The 17,957-nt window shown below is 52.9% G+C and overlaps 1 protein-coding gene across 2 annotated transcripts in view; it reads right to left on the minus strand.

The window, feature by feature from the left end:
* Nucleotides 1-5,450: 5,450 nt before the first annotated feature.
* Nucleotides 5,451-17,957, minus strand: part of NDST1 (N-deacetylase and N-sulfotransferase 1) — a 63,296-nt gene continuing 50,789 nt past the window's right edge. For both annotated transcript variants that reach the window (XM_007071498.4, XM_043521278.1), the window contains exons 10-15: nucleotides 17,604-17,727; nucleotides 16,597-16,771; nucleotides 15,891-16,061; nucleotides 13,064-13,173; nucleotides 10,719-10,821; nucleotides 5,451-10,371 (exon numbers count right to left, since the gene is read on the minus strand). In XM_007071498.4, coding sequence (XP_007071560.1) covers nucleotides 10,252-10,371; nucleotides 10,719-10,821; nucleotides 13,064-13,173; nucleotides 15,891-16,061; nucleotides 16,597-16,771; nucleotides 17,604-17,727 — 803 coding nt within the window. In that variant the 3' untranslated portion in view covers nucleotides 5,451-10,251. The remainder of the gene's footprint in view (nucleotides 10,372-10,718; nucleotides 10,822-13,063; nucleotides 13,174-15,890; nucleotides 16,062-16,596; nucleotides 16,772-17,603; nucleotides 17,728-17,957) is intronic.

The raw sequence follows: 17,957 nt of genomic DNA on the forward strand, positions 1-17,957 counted from the left end.
ATGGCTAGTTCTCAGAGAAGTGTCCTGGAGTTGGGCTCCTGTCCGCCTGTGTCAGGCACTCTGTTCATGGCAGTTCCAAGGCCCCATCCGCATTACATCCTCGGTAGCATCCCCTCCATGCTGTACACTGGGGAGTTTGGTGAAGACCGAGCGTGAAGAAATCATTCAAGGCCTCACCCAAAGGCTGGGACAGGAGGGGGGTGACTTACAGGCAGCCACGCTGGGTGTGTCCAGAGTTCTTTAAGAAGAGAAACGGGCCTGATCCAAACCATCTAATCTCGAAATTCCTCCCTGGCCTCAGTTCCGTATTGGGCCTGTCTCTGGATTCTGAGGCTGCATAGGGATAATGTGACAGGCCAATCCACCACTTCCCCACATCTGAACACCCCAAACTTTAGGGAAGTTTGGATTCAGAGTGACATGAGATTCAAATTCCCTGGCTCCAACCTATCACTATTATGCCCCAAGTCTGAGCATATGAAGGCTCCCAAGAGCTTGAGGCACAACACTATGCCATGCATCATGGCTCACTAGCCATCTCGGCTCACTCCAGGGCCAGAATCTCCCTGGGCTTCGAAAGAGACCAGCACGACTAACCACCTCCAGCTCCCCAGTTATCTTACAACCCAGGACAGCTGCTGTTGTCCCCAAGGCATTGCTGCCAGATCCTTCGGCACAGAGATCTAGGAACCCACACACGTCCTCGGTGCTTGTTGGGTGCGGATGAGACAGGGCCAGGCCAGAGAGAGCACGTCCAGTCGGACTGTCCTGAGATTCCTAGCCTTGGGCATCTCCCTGCCTTGCAATTAGCAGCTGAGCGACAAGCGTCTTCCTCTTTTGTAGGGGCAGCACCACTGGTGGGCTGGTGGGGATGTTGGCCCTGTATGGGATTGAGATAGCAAGTGGGGGAGGCATTGGTCAAGCAAGGCGGTAGAAACTTGTTATTCCTTCTTACACCGGAGCTAGCTGCCCTCACTCCAGTCAGCCCCTTGATGTCCACGAGCACCCCATAACAAGAGAGAGGCCCTGCAATGGCTTGGCTTTGCAGACTGTCTTTGCCATGCCTAGCACAGTCATTAAGGCAGCAGCAGCTCAGGGCTGAGATCTCTGAGCAGGTCACTGCAAGGGGCGGGAGCCTGCCAAATTAAGCGCTTCCTTTGTCACACGGGCGACGGCTTTGAAGTCCGTTGTGGAGACCCGAGCCTAAAACGGGCCCCAGTGCGTCAGTGTTGAGGGAAATCCGTTGGCTTGGGAACCATGCTCACCGCAGTTTCCGGGACATCAGGGACAGCATTTCCCAGCCTGACAGGAGGCGGGTGGCTCATGCTGGCAGCTCCATAAGCTCTGAGCCTTAGCCCTCTGCCTGACCATGCCACGGAGGAAGAGGCAGCAGGGGGCTAGAGCCTGCCAGTGTTTTAACGCTAAGGTGCTGAAAAGGCTGAGCACCCTCCTTACTCGCCGTGGTGCCCCACTCGCATGCCCCGTGCTGGAGTCGGCATGCATGGGACTGCATTGCACCAGGGCTGCTCAAAGAAAAGAATCACAGAGTTTATTCATATTTCTTCCTCTCAAGATTTTTAAGGCAACTTCATGACTTTGAGGCCTGACTCGTGATTTCGGAGTGCCCAGGGCTGGCAGGACTGACCCTGCCTCAGGCTCACCCGCCAGCAGCGGAGAGATCCTCTGAGAGGGTGCAGTCTGCTCGTTGTAAGCCCTTCTGCCCCGATGTTACCACTGGGATGAGGGATCGGGAAGGCACTGCAGTGGGCTAAATGCACAGGCCTGATCATCTCTGGGGCCTGTCAGATCACAAGTGGAACAATTGCAGCACATCTCAGTTTAGCTCCAATCACAAAACTGGCCGTGTTTTGGACCCTTGGTCTGTAGAGTCGTAGAGTTTTAAGGCCAGCAGGGACCATTATGATCATCTCATTCATTGTCCTGTATAACACTCAAGCCAAAGAACCAGAATCTGTTCTCCTGTACGGCCGGAGCTCTGCACTCAGGACTACCCCAGCTGGGATGGTGCAAGTCAGGTGCTGGGTTCCTTGGCTAGAGCAGCAGGGGACGGTGCATTAGTTCTGTGGATACAGAACCAGGCCTGGGGAAATGCAGCAGCGGCTAGTGGGGCTCGAGGTGCATTGGCAAAGCAGCCCAAGTAGCCGGCAGGGCCAGCTATGACAGCGTCAGGCAGTGCCAGGTCTGCACTGCCAGCCTCGAGCAACGGCTGGAGAAAGAGATCCTAAAGTTCTCCCTAACGCTTCAAGAAAGGAAGAGGCAGAATCGTCCCCGTCCCTCCAAATATTTGGGGGGAGAGACAGGAACAACTGACGCCTAGCTGCTCACAGCAGGAACTTGTCCTCAAGCACTACCCAGGGATAGAGTCTTGTGCTGGGTGGATGCTGCCACCTTGTGAACCAGCTCCATCGCTGCATGTGCGGGGAAGACACTGGTCTGGGATCACTCCCCCTTCTCATTTCACAGGAGCCTTAGGGATGCAAGGGGTAGTACCGCCATACAGGGAAGGAACATCTCCCCCCCTGGGGTCACCGCACGCCAAGTCCTGGACCCCGTGGCACATGGCAAGACAACAAGAGAGTGCCCAGCCAGCAGGCCCTGCAGCTAGGCTGTTCTTGGCTGGATGAAGACCTTAGTTCATGGCTGTTGTATAGCTCTCCCTCCCTGGCCTGCCATGGCTACCCAGAAAGGCCCTGGATCTCTAGCAGGTTGTCTTCCACCTGACTAACGAGCTTATCTTCTCTGGACTTTACCTCTCATGTTTGGTAAAGGCTAGCACGGCCACGCCCCAGATTTGATCAGACATGGATCTGAGCCTCAGGGGGAAGAGCAGAAGTTTGTAACGTGGGGCAGACGTACACAGGGGAGGGTCCTCGCTGGCCTATGCAAATGTGTGAAGAACCTCGAGTTAATCAGCAATCAACTCAAGCACCAGAAAACTAGTTGAAATGATATGCCGGTGACAATGGTATCTCAGCAGCGCCAGTAAAAAGAGAAGGGCAAATAAACAAGAGGAAGTCATCCGGCTGGAACATACACAGTAAAAGAACGAAGAGACTTTACCTGGTTTTACTAGGTCAGAGAAACTTGGGCTGAACCACCCCCAAGGACAGGTAAGAATCAGTTGCTGTGTCTTTAACCCAAAGTCAGTTTGCGTCAATACTATCCCAGGTGTAACGCAATTGCTGTAAAGGGATCTCTTCAATCCTGCAGGCTCTTGGTGGCAGGCATAGGTGTTGGAACAGCACCTAGCATTGTCCATGGGGCCTGTGGGCACTAACGCAGTAGAAATAGGACAGGCATTGTCTAGCGGAGCAGGATTTCATTGGAGCTAGCTCCCCCAGCCCCTGTTGACCCCACTGTTTATCGGGATGATGCAATATACCGGGGATTGTGCACGTCCCCCTGGTGCTGTGTGGGTCAGAAGCCCTATTTCACTACCCCTGATTCCCTCGTGGATGGAATGGCAGGGACGCGCGATTGTGGAGCAGAATCCCAGGTCGATCCCTGCTGTCACCATGACACTGAGCTAGCAGGATATGCAGTAGCCTAGCAATAGCCCACTGGGATCCCTGTGGTCACAGGTTTACTGTACACCCCCATCTTGTTGCAACCCGTTGAAATCTAGGCTTCCCCAGCTAGGAACTTGGGGGCTGGATCAGTCAGGTTTGGAAGGCGAGGTTGGGTCTCCCATGTTTATTAATTTGGGCTTATTTTAAAAGGGGCACCGCTAACTGGAAACCTAGTTAAAATTAAATGGAGTTAAATTAGAGGTCATTTCTGGTTCCGTGCCTGAGTCTCCCTGCCAATTACTGGGGTTTTATGATCTCATTCTGCTCTGTTTCTCTTCTCCATGAGAGCCGTCCACAAAGAAAAGGGGAAGAGACTAGCTGGGGAGTAGTTAATCAGCGTAAGTTTGATACACAGTGCTGTCAAATGCACGGAGAGAGAAAAACATTTCCATTCTTTCAGTGACAGTCATCTCCAGGGTTGTTGGGATGGACCGTCAGCACCGTTTTGAGACAGACGGGCGATTGCTATTCCAAGAAGTGGCCGCATCACCTTTACGTTGTGCAACGCTCAGCGTGCACAAACGAGGGGCATTGGCAATTCACAGACAGGGAGCTTAGAACATTGAATGCAGCCTCAGAAACGCTGAAACCTAGTGATTTAAAACTTATTCAATTAGGCCCTTACCAATAGGATGCAAAATGACTATAATCAGGCATTGGGGCCTGTACTTATACCACAGCTGGGATCCAGGAGTCAAACTACTTGAAACCATGGCTTGTGACAGGAACACTGCACCAAGAAACCAAACGGAGTGCTTCAAATTAGGGCTTGCAAAATACTGGATCTGAGCTTCATTGGCCTTCAGTTTTGTGTAACAGAACAGGTTATTTCAAGGGAGAGAGAGAGAGAGAAAACATCTGAAAACCGAGAGTAAACCACACACATATCTAACCTCTTTTCTTCTCAGCTGTGACCATTTGCCTGCAAACTGAGCTTTAAACACAGGGACTCAATCTAGCACCAGATCTCCGCAGTGAGTTTCAGTGTTATGTACTTCCCTGTCATTGACTTTGGGAATTGAAAATCATTAACCAAACCACCCAAAAGCTAACGTGCTGTTCTTTTTTGCTCACCCTGCTGGTACTGGAGCAGCATGGACCGAACAGGGACTTTCCCAAGCTGAGGGCACCGACGCCCCAAGAGGAGCGTGAACGAGTGTGTGTAGGGTACAAGGTGTGTGCGCGGAGAAGCCCAGTGTGCCAGGCAGCACAAGTCCCGCTGAAAGGAAGTCCAAGAACAAGTCGCATTAAAAGCCAATGGCATTTGCACGCCCAGCTCACGAAGGGAACGTCTGCATTCAAACGGGGAGGCGTGATTCCCAGCTCTCCTCGAGCTAACACGCTACCAAGAACAGCGGGGCAGGGGCAGATCTATCAGGTATGTACCTGCCTGGACCCCTTGGGTGTGTACTGGGGTGGCTGGCTGAGCCGCTGCCCTTGCTACCCCGTCTCAAGCTAACGCAGGTGCGTCTGTCTAGATGAGCTGAGAACCGCCTTCCAGCTCAAATACGGCTGCACCGTAGGCCTGCTCTGTGCAGTTTAGGTAGCTGTGTAACTATGTGAGTGAGGGGGTGATTTTTACCAGTAGTTATACTTGTCCCATCCCTGATGTGGACACAGGTATACCCCTCTACAGGTACCTGAGACCAGGACGGCAGACTTTCCTTCCCGTACCTTTATACCACGTAGCTGTGGCCAGGCTGGGAGGGTTGAACTATCCCGGGAACATTCAAGCAGTACAGCACGTGCGCTGACAAGGCCGTAGGATGAACCCCCTTAGGGAGCAAGCCGATCTCTCTAACCCTGACCTTCTGTTTTCTTTTCAAGATATTGTTCACAAGCAGAGGCAAGGCAAGTGACTACAAACAGAGCCCCAGTTTATTAGCAGTTCGTTCAACAGGACCATACGTTATTAGTGAGACAGACTCTCTGAATGCCACCCAAAACGGCTGGGTTCAACAAGGTTGAAAGGAGGGGCAAAGACACTCTGAGATATCCCCTCCCCCATCCTCCCGCACCTCCCCCTCCCCCAGGAAATACCGACTTCTCCCACCTTCCACCCCCGGGGAAATTATACAGAATTTCATGCAAAAATAAAAACGGGAACCCCCAGGGGGCTCCCTCTTTTGTCAATAACAAAAGGTAAAAGAACGGTTTTAAAAAGCCCAGCTATTGGGAGTCTCTCTCCCCACTCGCTCTCCAGCGCCGCCCAGTGACCGCGCTAGCGATCGACAGAGGAGGCGGGGCAGGTACCATTCGCCTCTCGTGAAGTGCAACACTTAGGGACCACTCCAGTGGTGGCTTCCGTCAATACGCACCCGGCTAGGTGGTTCGTTCCTCGGGCACCCGCCTCCGCCCCGTTGGCTGCGCGAGGGCTGGTGGGTAGGAGCGCTCAGACACACTTCCCCGTGAGCTAAGCTGAGCCTAAGACACCCTGACGCAACCGGGACAGACTTGCATCAGTGGCTGGAGAAAGCACTTTACGTTCATCCATTCTAGCCTCGCAACATCCCTCTAGGGACCATGGGCCTGGGCATGCAGGTGGGAAACTGAGGCCCTATTGTGGGATCCTGGCTTTACAGACACCATGGGAGTGAGCCTTCCTCCCTCTTGAAAGGCCGAGATATTTTGCACGGAGTGCTTTTTTGCTGCCTTTTCCTTCCTGCTGCTGCCAATCACCAAGGGGTCGGAGAGTCCAGTTCTCCCCTGGCTCCTGGAAAGCTGACAGCAGCAGCGATAGGAGCTGCCTAGGTGCCAAGAGGAGCATGGGCTCATCTGGCTGTCAGGGCTGCTTCCCTGCTTCCAGCCGGCCCACTCCTACCCTGCTCCGTTCCACCTGGGAAGGTCACAGGTTGGTGCCGTGGTTGCTCCCAGCCAGAGACCGCAGCGTCGCGGAATGAATCAGAGAGGGGGCAGAAGCTGCAGGTTGCTCTTTATACGAGCCTGTGTTGGAGGCTAGCCGAACAGCGACTAAAGGAGAGAGACTAGATAGGACTGGGCAGTCGTAGGGTGCGTCAGGCACTCTCTGTCTCTGCACACGCGGCAGGGCAGCAACGAGCCGGCGGATGAGCACTATAGGGCCAGTTGCTGGAGCTAGCTGTTATCTTGGCAGAAAGCAACGGGAAAGGGTCTCGTCTGTTAAACCCCACGGCCCAAGGGGGCTATACTACACATTGGTGGGCACTGCAATGCGCATCGAGGAGAAGAGACCCTTAGAGCAGGGAGCTCTCACATGGCTGCAATGTGCAAGCGTGTGAGTCCAGCACTCTCAGCAGAAAGAGATTAGCGTGTGTGTGTGAGTGTGTGTGAGAGAGAGCACATGCAGATGCTTAGACCGACCCATGGCACTAGTGATTTAAAACACTCTACCTGGCAGGGCCCACAAAGTGCCCCCTAGGCACCAGCCCCGATTGCCGTTTCAGACTCATGCCCCCACGAAGTGAGTCCCCTTCTCACCCCATGGCCACCGCGGAAGCTTTGCTCTAACCTAAGACGCCTGTTTGAGCGGAGAAGGCAAAAATCCAAGATGGCAGCGACACTGTCAGTGTCATCATGGATATACTGAAAACTCCAGCAAACCATTCGTTGGGATCAACGCTCCCCGAGCCATGGCACAGTATGCACCTAATCCACACGCACAGGACGGGGCGACAAACCAGCCTCACTGGCTGCTGGCGTACGTGCCTGGTTTCACTCGCTCCTTCTTACCGCGCTCAACGAGAGAGAGCAGTCTGCTAGCCTCAACTCATCGCCCAGCCCTGCAGCAAGGAGAAGCTAGAAGAGAAGAGAAGATGTCCTGGGCTCCTCTGCTGTAACTGCAACAAGCCATGGAGCAGGAGAACATGCTGCTTCTCCACAGCCCGGCTCCAGCGGGTGGCGGTGGAAACTGCAAGAGGCTGCATAAGAATCACGCTGCATTTCACCGACACCTTCCCCCTCAAAACTAGAGGGGGACGAGCCGATCCTGGCCTGCCCACGGCTCCTACTCTGGTTATTCAAAGGGTACGTCTACCCTGGAGGTGAGGTGTAATTTTCAGCCTAAGTAGACGTACTCGCGCTCTAAAAAGAGAAGCTGCAGGAGCTTGGCAGCCTGAGGACGGCCCCAGGGGCCTGGGTGCGGTCGGACTCAGCCCACCCTGCCACTTCTGGTTCTAGCTCAACATCTGCCTGAGCCGGAAACGACACCTTCAGCTCCAGCGCGGACGTACCCAATGCCGCTTAACAGCGGCCGGAAGGCGGCTCGGTGCAAAGGAAAAGGCCACGTATAATACTGAGACAAGGGCGGCGTGTGTAAGCTCGAAAGCTGGTCTCTCTCATCCACAGAAGGTATCGCCTCCCCCACTTTGTCTCTCTAATATCCGGGGACTGACATGGCTGCAACAACACTGCATATGTAGAATACCGTCATTGAACAGGGGCTGCAAAGGGAGGCCCTCCCCCCCCCCCGCGACTGCTCTCGTGGGAGGCGAGTGTCTGAGGAGGGGAGGAAGCTTTCGTGTTACTGCAAGTGCCAGAGGGGTCCCGTGGCACTGCTGTTTTAAACAGCATTAGGAACGTGCCCCCGGAGAAGGGGGCTGTCCCAGGATGGGGCAGACTCACAGAATCAGAGCCTAGCTGGTGCAGAGGGCAACGCAAGACCATTAGCACACCCCAGGGACTAGGTCTATGCGGATCTCTCACTCCCCACCATTCCAGCATGGCACCATGAGAGGAAGACGACATGGAACTCAGTGACTGGCACGGGGGAAGCCTGAAGGCCTATGGGGGAAACACTCCTTGCTTTTCCGCCTCCAACCCAATCTCCTTGCTAGGCCCCCTTCCATGTGAACGTACTCAGGTGCTAATGCAGTGACGTCCAGTTGGGGAGATACCCGATGAATTAATCTTAGGCGATTCTCAGCTCCCAAGAGTACTGGGTCCAAGAACCCTGCACGAGCCCTTGGAACCTGCTCCATGAGACACTGGCATTCACGTCATCTTCTACAGTCTCCTCTCTTCATTCCTTGTTGGAGGCACCTTCCCCAGGCTAGGCTTCCCAGTTCTCTTTTCCAAACCTCTGTGGAGCAGCGAGATAAAAGAACTCGCCCCCTCCCACTCCTCCTCCCCAAACTACTACACCCAGGCTCTCCTGGCCCACCATGCAAGCGGCTCATTCAGCCAACAGCACTGTCAGATCAACTCTTTTGGGGTTCTCAGCCTTCCAGCTGGGTCTTCCCTGACCCTGGGCCACCTTCGCTCCTAAGTGAGCGATACACCGTCAGCCTGCTTAGGGATCCAGGACCTTCGCCGAGGAACCAATGGCAACAGCTCTTCGTTAGCACGGCTACCGGCCCCGCCCACACCGGGACAGATGGGGGCAGAAACTCGCAGGAAACCTCAATACTGAAACACCGGCAGTGCATAAAACTGAGAGAGAGACAGAGATGGAGCATCAAGGTACTTATCCCGTCATTAGAAAAAGAATTGTCCATCACTGGTCAGTAGATAGACCAGCCAACCGCACCAGCTGCCCACCTTCATGTGTAACAGTGAATGAGACAAAATAAAACCCTAGTATCTCAGGTACAAACTTGTGGCACCAGAAAAACAGAACAAAATTATTAAAATACTTTAGCTTTTAGTATCCAAGAGGGTCCAACGTGCTCAGAATCCTTTCGGCTGCCGTTAGTCCAATGTCTGCCCTGCCCGATGTCTGCCCCCTTCTGAGCTGCTGGCTCGTATATCAAAGCACGTTCCAGTGACGAGGCTACTGGACAACCTCAGTCTTTTACCACAGAAAACACCACGTATATAAAACGTTGCAACACGGGAAGGGGGGCAGGGTGCATATTTTAACTTCGTAACCACTCTGGAACCAGTTCTCAGTTCAGTACTCTTGCCAGATGGGACAGATAGTCATCTGTCAAGCTCCCACCCTTCAACAAAATAAAATACAATAAAATAAAAGGGGGGGGGGCAAATTCATTGGTGACAAATTAAATATTGCCAAGTCTTAAAGTCTTCTTTAAAAAACCCAGAGACCTCTCCAAGCGTTTAGCGCTAGGTCTTGCAGGAACCCAGGGCACTCCATTCCTTTATGCGGTCTCACTTTGTTTTGTTTGAAACTTAATTGCAGACTTCGGCCGGTGCTTCTGGCTGGCCCCTTTGTGCCTCAGACCTCAAACAGCACATTGTGCTCCTGTTCTCCAAGCTAGCTTTGCAAAGAGTTGTCCACATCTTGGAAGGGTGCTCAGCTCCATTATCTGATGAGGAGAGACGCAGAGTTGCTGTAATACTATCTTAGACGTGGAGAAGTTAGCCCCATCCAGGGGTGGAGAAGCAGAGAATCTTCGGGGAATCCCCCCTCATCAGGAAGTGACATCACAACCCAGGAAGCGACAGGGACCTCAGAAGACAACAGCTCTTGGGGAATCTGCCCTGGGTTTGCAGAGTCAGGCAGTCGCTCAACTTTAAAGGACCTCAGAAGAGACAGTTTGCTCCCGTTCGCCACACGGATGACCACATGGGTTCTCGCTCAAAGACCTTGGCTGACTATTGCTCAGAAATGCTCTTCCCTGGTGGCCTTTCCCTCCCGCTCCTGTCTGTTTGGCTCGGTGTTAGATTTGGGATCTTCTTCATGGGCTCGCGTCACTATTGCTCAGTAAGGCGAGGATAGCAGCAGCTACCTAGCGTTCTGGAGTTCCTCCCGCAGCCAGGTTGGCAGCGTCTGACCCATTTTGTACAGCAGCTTGGAAAGCTCTATATTGTGGTCCCGGTAATAATCCCTCAGGAAGGCTCGTGACTGCAACAGAAAGAGGACAGAGATCATCAATAATGGTAATCGTCAGCGTGTGCCAGGAACTTGCTGCAGTCAATGCATTAGAGTGCTCCAGCGCTTCGGATATGAACCGGACTAGCTTTCCACTATCCACCCACCAGCCCCTCCCTTCCATGCTCAGTACTAAACCAGACTCACAAGTGTAAATGCAGTTTTCTAGTGCACTCTGACGTACATGCCCCTCCACCCCCCGCCCCTCCTGTGTTCTGCTGAGACACACAGATGTTCTACTGTTGCGGGGAAACTATTTTGCAAAAACAGCAAAAGCAAGGCTCATTTAGTGGCAATCATGCAAGGTTTCCTTTACTCACATCTGAATCCATCTCAGGGTATTTCCTCCCTTTGCTTTTCCCCAAGCACTTGGTTTTCCCTCCCTCCAGCAGTTGGCACCAGAATCCTTTCTTTGGATCAAACCTACAAGAAGAGGGGAGAAGTCAGTAACATTTATCAAAACATGGCCAAGGAACAGCTTTGTTCTAAGATCCTCAGGGATGGACGGCTCTCCAGGACATGGGTCTGCTACTACCTCAATGTGTTCATTCACGACGTGGATAATGGAGTGCAGAGCATGCTTATAGAATATGCAGATGACACCAAGCTGGGAGAGGCTGCAAGCACTGTGGAGGCCAGGATCAGACTTCAAAATGACTGTGACAAATTGGAGAACTGGTCTCAAATCAACAAGATGAAATTCAGTAAAGACAAGTGTAAAGTACTATAGTTAGGAAGGAAAAAAAAAAATCAAATGCACAGCTACAAAATGGGGAATAACCGGCTAGACAGCAGTGCTGCTGAAAAGGATCTGGGGGCTACAGTGGGTTACAATTTGAATACGAGTCACCTGTGTGATACTGCGGCAAAAAAGGCAGATGTCACTCAGGGCTGTATTAATAGGAGTTTCACATGTAAGACACGGAAGGTAATTGTCCTGCTCTATTCAGCATGGATGAGGCCTCAGATGGAATACAGTGTCCCATTCTGGGCACCACACTTTAAGAAAGATGTGGACAAACTGGAGAGAATCCAGAGGAGTGCAACAAAAATGGTAAGACGGTTAGAAACCCTGACCTAGGAGGAAAGGTTGAAAGAATTGGGCATGTTTAGCCTTTAGAAGAGAAGGCTGAAGGGGCACATGACAACAGTCTCCAAACGCGTAAAAGGTAGTTATACAGAGGACGTTGAATGACTGTTCTTGTCCTATCTTCAGTGGACACAGAGAAGTAATCGGCTAAGTTTGCAGCATAGGAGATTTGGGTTAGATATTTTAAAAAAAAAACTTTCTAACTATAAGGATAGTTAAGTACTAGAATAGGTTACCAAGGGAGGGTGTGGAATCTCCATCATTGGAGGTTGAACAGGTTGAACACACACCTGCCAGAGATGCTCTAGGTATGCTGGTTCAGTGTGTGGGGTTGGCCTAAATGACCTCTCGAGATCCCTTCCAGCCCTACATTTCTAGGATTCTGTGAGATGCTGGCATAAGAACAGCCAGACTGGGTCAGACCAAAGGTCCATCTAGCCCAGTGTCCTGTCTTCCGACAGTGGCCAGTGCCAGGTGCCCCAGAGGGAATGAACAGAACAGGTCATCATCAAGTGATCCATCCCCTGTCGCCCATTCCCAGCTTCTGGCAACCTTCATGGGGACGCCTTCATCCTTCTTGCAGACCGTCACTGCACTTTGGTTTGTAATGTTGCACAGCGCTTTACAGGACACACCAGTCTGTGTAGACAGCAAGCCAGGCCTGGGGCTAAGTAGAGATTTTTACAGGAGCACTGCCCATGGTAACTTACGGTTTTAATGGCATGTTTTAATTTCTTAAGCTCTTAATGAAGGGCTCTCCTAAGAAAAGTATATTTTAAAAAAAGCAGTCATAAGCTGGGGAGGAATATTCTGTGGCTTCTAAGTCGCAGAGGAGGGAAAAGTCATTAATAACTCAACCCTACCAAGCACTCCCTTTCTTACTATGAAAGGACAAGAAAAGCTGCCAGATGGAACTTCAGCGTGACCCACCACACCACCTCCCTGCCCCGTTTCTGGCCCTGGTGCAGGCAGCGAACCGCTCAGTTGCTGTGTCTAGAACTCACGCATGGGACTGGGTGGGCACAGATGGTCCTTTGCCAACAGTGGTTTCCATAGCACCGGAAACGCAGCACGGCAAAATACTGCCCTGGCCAAGCGGAGAAGGACAGACCCTCTGTCGGGGTCACAAATAAGAAGCGCAAAGGGACACCCAGCATCTGGGCAAGGCAGGCGTCGACCTCCCTTCCTCTGCTGCAAGCTTCTGGCCTGCAGGCAGGGAGCTCACAAAACTGTGGTACTGGTGTCTCGGGAACCGTGTTCAGAAAACCCAGCCAAGCCTCAAGGGAAGGAGGCTCAGGTGCCGGTTCTGGTCCCAAGCAAATATGGCTTTGAGTCCTGGGGCAAAATGTTGCCACACTGAAATCAATGGCAGCTTTGTTGCTGATGTCAGTGGGGCCAGGATTTCCCCTCTACCATGGCGCTAATCCAGCTTCATTCGCGTTACCCAACCATCCCCTTGATGGGAGACCTGCCCCGGGGGAAGGGAGAGAAAGCCCAACGCTTGGAATGACAGGGCCGCAGCCCTGAGGGCCACGCCGGCTGAAGGAGGAAGAGGAGGGTACGAAGAGAACTCACGCCAGGGTTTTATGGTAATCTATGACGTTCGTCACGCCAAGGAACTTCTGGACTGTTTCCATCACTTTGGCTGGTTCCGTTCGGAGCAGCTTGCCATCCAGAACAAGGATCTGCAAGAATAAAACGGGGAGGGGGGGTTTAGTCTGGTACCAGCTCCATGCTGGCTTCAAACTGGATCTGTCCCCGCCCCCGAGAACAGACAGGTGCCTTACATAAGAACGGCCATACTGGGTCAGACCAAAGGTCCATCCAGCCCAGTATCCTGTCTGCCAAAAGTGGCCAATACCAGGTGCCCCAGAGGGAGTGAACCTAACAGGTAATGATCAAGTGATCTCTCTCCTGTCGTCCATCTCCACCCTCTGACAAACAGAGGCTAGGGACACCATTCCTTACCCATCCTGGCTAACAGCCGTTAATGGACTTAACCTCCAGGAATTTATCCAGTTCTCTTTTAAACCCTGTTATAGTCCTAGCCTTCACAACCTCCTCAGGCAAGGAGTTCCACAGGTTGACTGTGCACTGTGTGAAGAAGAACTTCCTTTTATTTGTTTTAAACCTGCTGCCCATTAATTTCATGTGGTGGCCCCTAATTCTTATATTATGGGACCACGTAAATACCTTTTCCTTAATCACTTTCTCCACCCCACTCATGATTTTATAGACCTCTATCATATCCCCCCAAGCTGAAAAGTCCTGGGCCCTGGGCTGCTACAATCTGCCTTAGGTACTTCTATAGCCCCCCCGTGCCCGAGCACCCCACTATCTTTACCCTCAACACCTCTGACAGGTAGGACAGGGCTATTTCTGCCACACACACACACACGTTACAGATGGGGAACTGAAGCACAGAGAGGCAAAGTGATTTGCTCAAGGTCACATGGTGCATCTGTGGCAGGGCAGAGAATTCAATCCAGGCCTCTCCAGCCCCAGACTACCACCCTAGCCACTAGACACAATCCTTCCTCTCGCCCCTGCAACTGACTCCACTTTCCTCAGCACTGGCCGGGCCACAGAAGCCATTCGGTGGCCGGTGGCTGAATATGCGGCAGGTGAAACACGTCACATCAGTGCATGAAGCACGACGCTGATTCTCCATTCACAGCTCGTCCTCTCTTTCAGAGCCCTCAGTGAGCTAGGAGCGAACTACCGCTCAGATGGCCCCTCTCTCTGTCCCACTCCAAGAACACCCCCGTCGGCAGCACTGATGCAGCTGAGGACAAGGCACACTCAATGAAAAGTGCCCACCTACAGAACTCCCTGCTGCAGGAGGAATTCATGGCTTTCCTCCTTTAGAGCACGATGCAAGGCACAAACCTGCATGAGCTCTTTCATCCGCAGTGACTTTCAGGCAAGTCGCTTTTCTCTGAAGAACAGAGACATCGGGGCCACAACCCCACCAACGGTGAACCAAAATCTGTCCCAAATTCTCACACTTACGTGCACAGAACTGCGCATTTACAACTGCAGATGTCCAAGTTAAGGGCATAAAATGTGCACACACATGGTCATTTTAGATGCCCAACTAGCCATGTGCATGCACAAATCCGCCGTTTGCACGGGCACATCAAGTGTACGGTTGTGTGCACACAGCTACATGTGCCACAGTTTCAAAAAAAAAAATCTAGCAACACGTCCTTTCCAGAACCATGCCGAGACTAACTCTTGTATGCAGTGCACAGACAGTATGGTGACCAGTGTGCTGTAACTACACCGAGAGCGGCCCGATCACAAGGTATAAATCCGCTGCAGAGAGCGCTATGAAGTACAGAGCTTGTGTTATTTTTGTCATGCACTTTGATGCTGCAGTCACAGCTAGAAAGTGTCTGAAGGGCATTCAAGGACATGAAACAGTCCCATAAAACTTTCAACACCATACAGTCTGCTGTGCATTTCTTCTGTATTGTGTTGTACTCTCTATGCCCTTTGGTTATAAGCTCTTTAAAAAGGAGCCCTGCAATTTGTTTGGCATAGCATACAGCACACACTCAGCAGCCTGGCATAATAGCCCACCAGTGGTACATAATAATCACCCTCCCATGACCACACTGACTGGTTCCTTCCTGGTCTGGACAAGTTTCAGAAATCCCTTTTCTGTGACAAGAAAAGGAGTACTTGGGGCACCTTAGAGACTAAGAAATTTATTTGAGCATAAGCTTTCGTGAGCTACAGCTCACTTCATCGGATGCATTCAGCTGTAGCTCACGAAAGCTTATGCTCAAATAAATTTGTTAGTCTCTAAGGTGGAACAAGTACTCCTTTTCTTTTTGCAAATACAGACTAACATGGCTGCTACTCAAACTTTACTGTGACATAATTCTAGTCTTTTAATCCCTTTCTGAGTGTCTGAGAGCTCAAAAGTGGGACTGAAGGCCGAGCTCCTGGAGCCAGATGTGTGTCTGATGGGTTGACACCTCTCTGCACACTCGTGCGAAGACACACACCCCCTGCTCCAATGCAATGGATACGAGAGGAGAGGAGACTAATACATTCCATGCCAACTCCATCCCCATGATCTGAGAAACCACCACGGAAACTGGGATTGGGCGAAGAAGATGGTTGTGCGCTCTGGGTCATAAACAGTCACAGGTCCCAAAGGCGTCCTGTTACGCTGAGTTCCTGATCACAGCTTGCCCTAACCAGGGCTGGGTATAGAGAGGATGTTATGCAAGAGGCAAATGGCAGAAGCTCCATGAATCCCACGGTAGCGCTTTGACAATGGGATTCTATGCCCAAACGGTGCAGCACTGCTGTCTCCCCCCACAGAGGGAGTGCTCTCGGCACCGCAGTTTGCGATGAGAACACGGCCCAGCGGTTTTGTCCTTCCTACCTGGTTGGCATGATAGCCGTTCAGCCAGCGCTCAATGTGGGTGGCGTACCAGCCCGGTACGAGGCAGCGGTTCTGTAGTGTCCGGAGCTTCTGAGAAGTCTCAGGCCCAGCTGTGATCACCTCATGGAAGGTGTATTTCAGAGCGACTGGATCATCGTGAGCTCGCTGGTGCTGTTGACAGCAGCAAACTGGTTTAGTTTCTCAGGCAGCATGACAAAACCCCAGTGGTCTGGCCAGCGTTACCGGGATCTGAGTCCAAGGCTGCGTGTGAGCTCCTGGGAGGTTTCTGAGCCCCAGTGCAGTCACTGGGCTCCCAGCGTCTAGCTTGCTGCTTCGCACAGAACCGTGGGGTACGCTGCACACACCACACCCTGTTCTGTAGGGCTCTTTCCTTTCCCTGGGGAGTGTCCCGGCCCCCAGGGTAACTGTTTACCCCACCCCACACCTAACTTAACAGACCACTGGATCACCTCTTCCTCGGACATCGGCCTGAGGACGCCCATCTCCTCCGGTGCAGGCCAGGGCCCCTGCCATGGCTGCCAACCCGCAGCCACCCCGCAGGACAGCGCAGAGCGCGCCCGACCCAGCGCGGGACAGCGGATTTTCCGTTCATTCCCGCGCAGCGCCGCGCCCCCGCCCAAGTCAGCCCCAAGCGGGAGCATAAGGAGCCGCCTTGTGAAGAGGCAGCGACAGCCGAGCAGCTGACCTGGTACCAGGAGTAGGCCCGGTCTGCAGGATTGATGAGGATGGTGATGACCTTGGCCTTGGAGAGCAGCGCGGCCGCCCGCCTGGGGGCCACTTCCGAGTCGAAGTAATTGGCGCTCTTCTCGAAGTAGAAGTCAGAGGTGGTGTTGGAGGGGATGGGGAAGAATTCCATGTACCTGCAGAGAGGTCACTGCATGAGGCGGGGGATGAGAGGGCACTCGGGGAGGGCGACAGAGAAATACACCTGGCCCCCTGCCCTGGAGACAACGGAGCCGGACTATTGTATATCACGCGTTCTATATTCAGGATCCAGCACACGCTACCGATCGCCCCCCGCAGCTGCCCTGAACAGCCACCTCATGTCTGACCACTACCAGTCTAGGGCTCCGGCTCCGCACCTGGGGAAGGTCCTGTCTACACTACAGATCGGAACAGCGATGGAACGGGTTCAGGGGACACGTGTGCTGTGACCCGGACCTGGGGCTCTACTGTACATGTGTAGATCAGCCCCCTGCCAAGTGCAGCTCGGAGCCTCCCACAATGGAACGAGGGCTCCCTGGAAGGGGTACGTCGATAAAACGCAGTGAGGCTGTCCTCTGAGATGATATCTTGGCACCGGGCCCTCCCTCTTCCATCGCAATATAAAGAACTCCGTGGCCACGGCACGACTCCGAAGAGGGCGGAGGTTCGAGTACGTGCCGGTAGCAGGCCCAGTCCACATGGGTAACGGGTGTGTTTATTAAGATGCTCTGCAGATGGATCTAGCCAGGCACTTCCTTTGCTCAGCATCTAGTCACCTTACTGAGCCCAGGGGCGGCTTGGCTGAATGGGTGTCTAGGGCAACGGACAGTCTGCTAGGGGAATTTTGGACTCCTGCCCTGACATGTTGGTCCCATGAGCTGGAGCCACATGGCAAACCCCACGCACAGCTCTTCGCTAAGCTTGCAGCTTCCCCCACCCCCAGTACACCCGGGACCCCGGCGCGGGGTAGCATGAAAAAAGGCCTACCAGTCAATGCCCTTGTGATAATTGTGTCCGTTAAAGAACTGGATCTCCTCAAAAGTCTCCGAGCTGGGGTAGTTACTGCTCAGGTCCGGGTGCATCCCCAGGAACAGGTAGAGGGCTGTCGTCCCTTTAAACGGAAAGGAACCAGAGCTGAGGTCGGAGGCACAGCAGTGACCACCCTGCGCCTTAGCGAACCAGACAACGTTCCCTCCCCTCTTTGCCACAGGCTGCCCCATGCATGGCCGTTTGGGGCACCCAGTTCAGGTTCCCGCTCCAGCCCGGCACAGGTAGGCTTTGCCGTCCTCCAAGGAAGAGATGGAGGGTCTAGGACCCAACTAGAGGAACAATACCAGCTCA

The sequence above is a fragment of the Chelonia mydas genome, chromosome 8, assembly GCF_015237465.2.
Source record: "Chelonia mydas isolate rCheMyd1 chromosome 8, rCheMyd1.pri.v2, whole genome shotgun sequence".
Taxonomy (NCBI): domain Eukaryota; kingdom Metazoa; phylum Chordata; order Testudines; family Cheloniidae; genus Chelonia; species Chelonia mydas.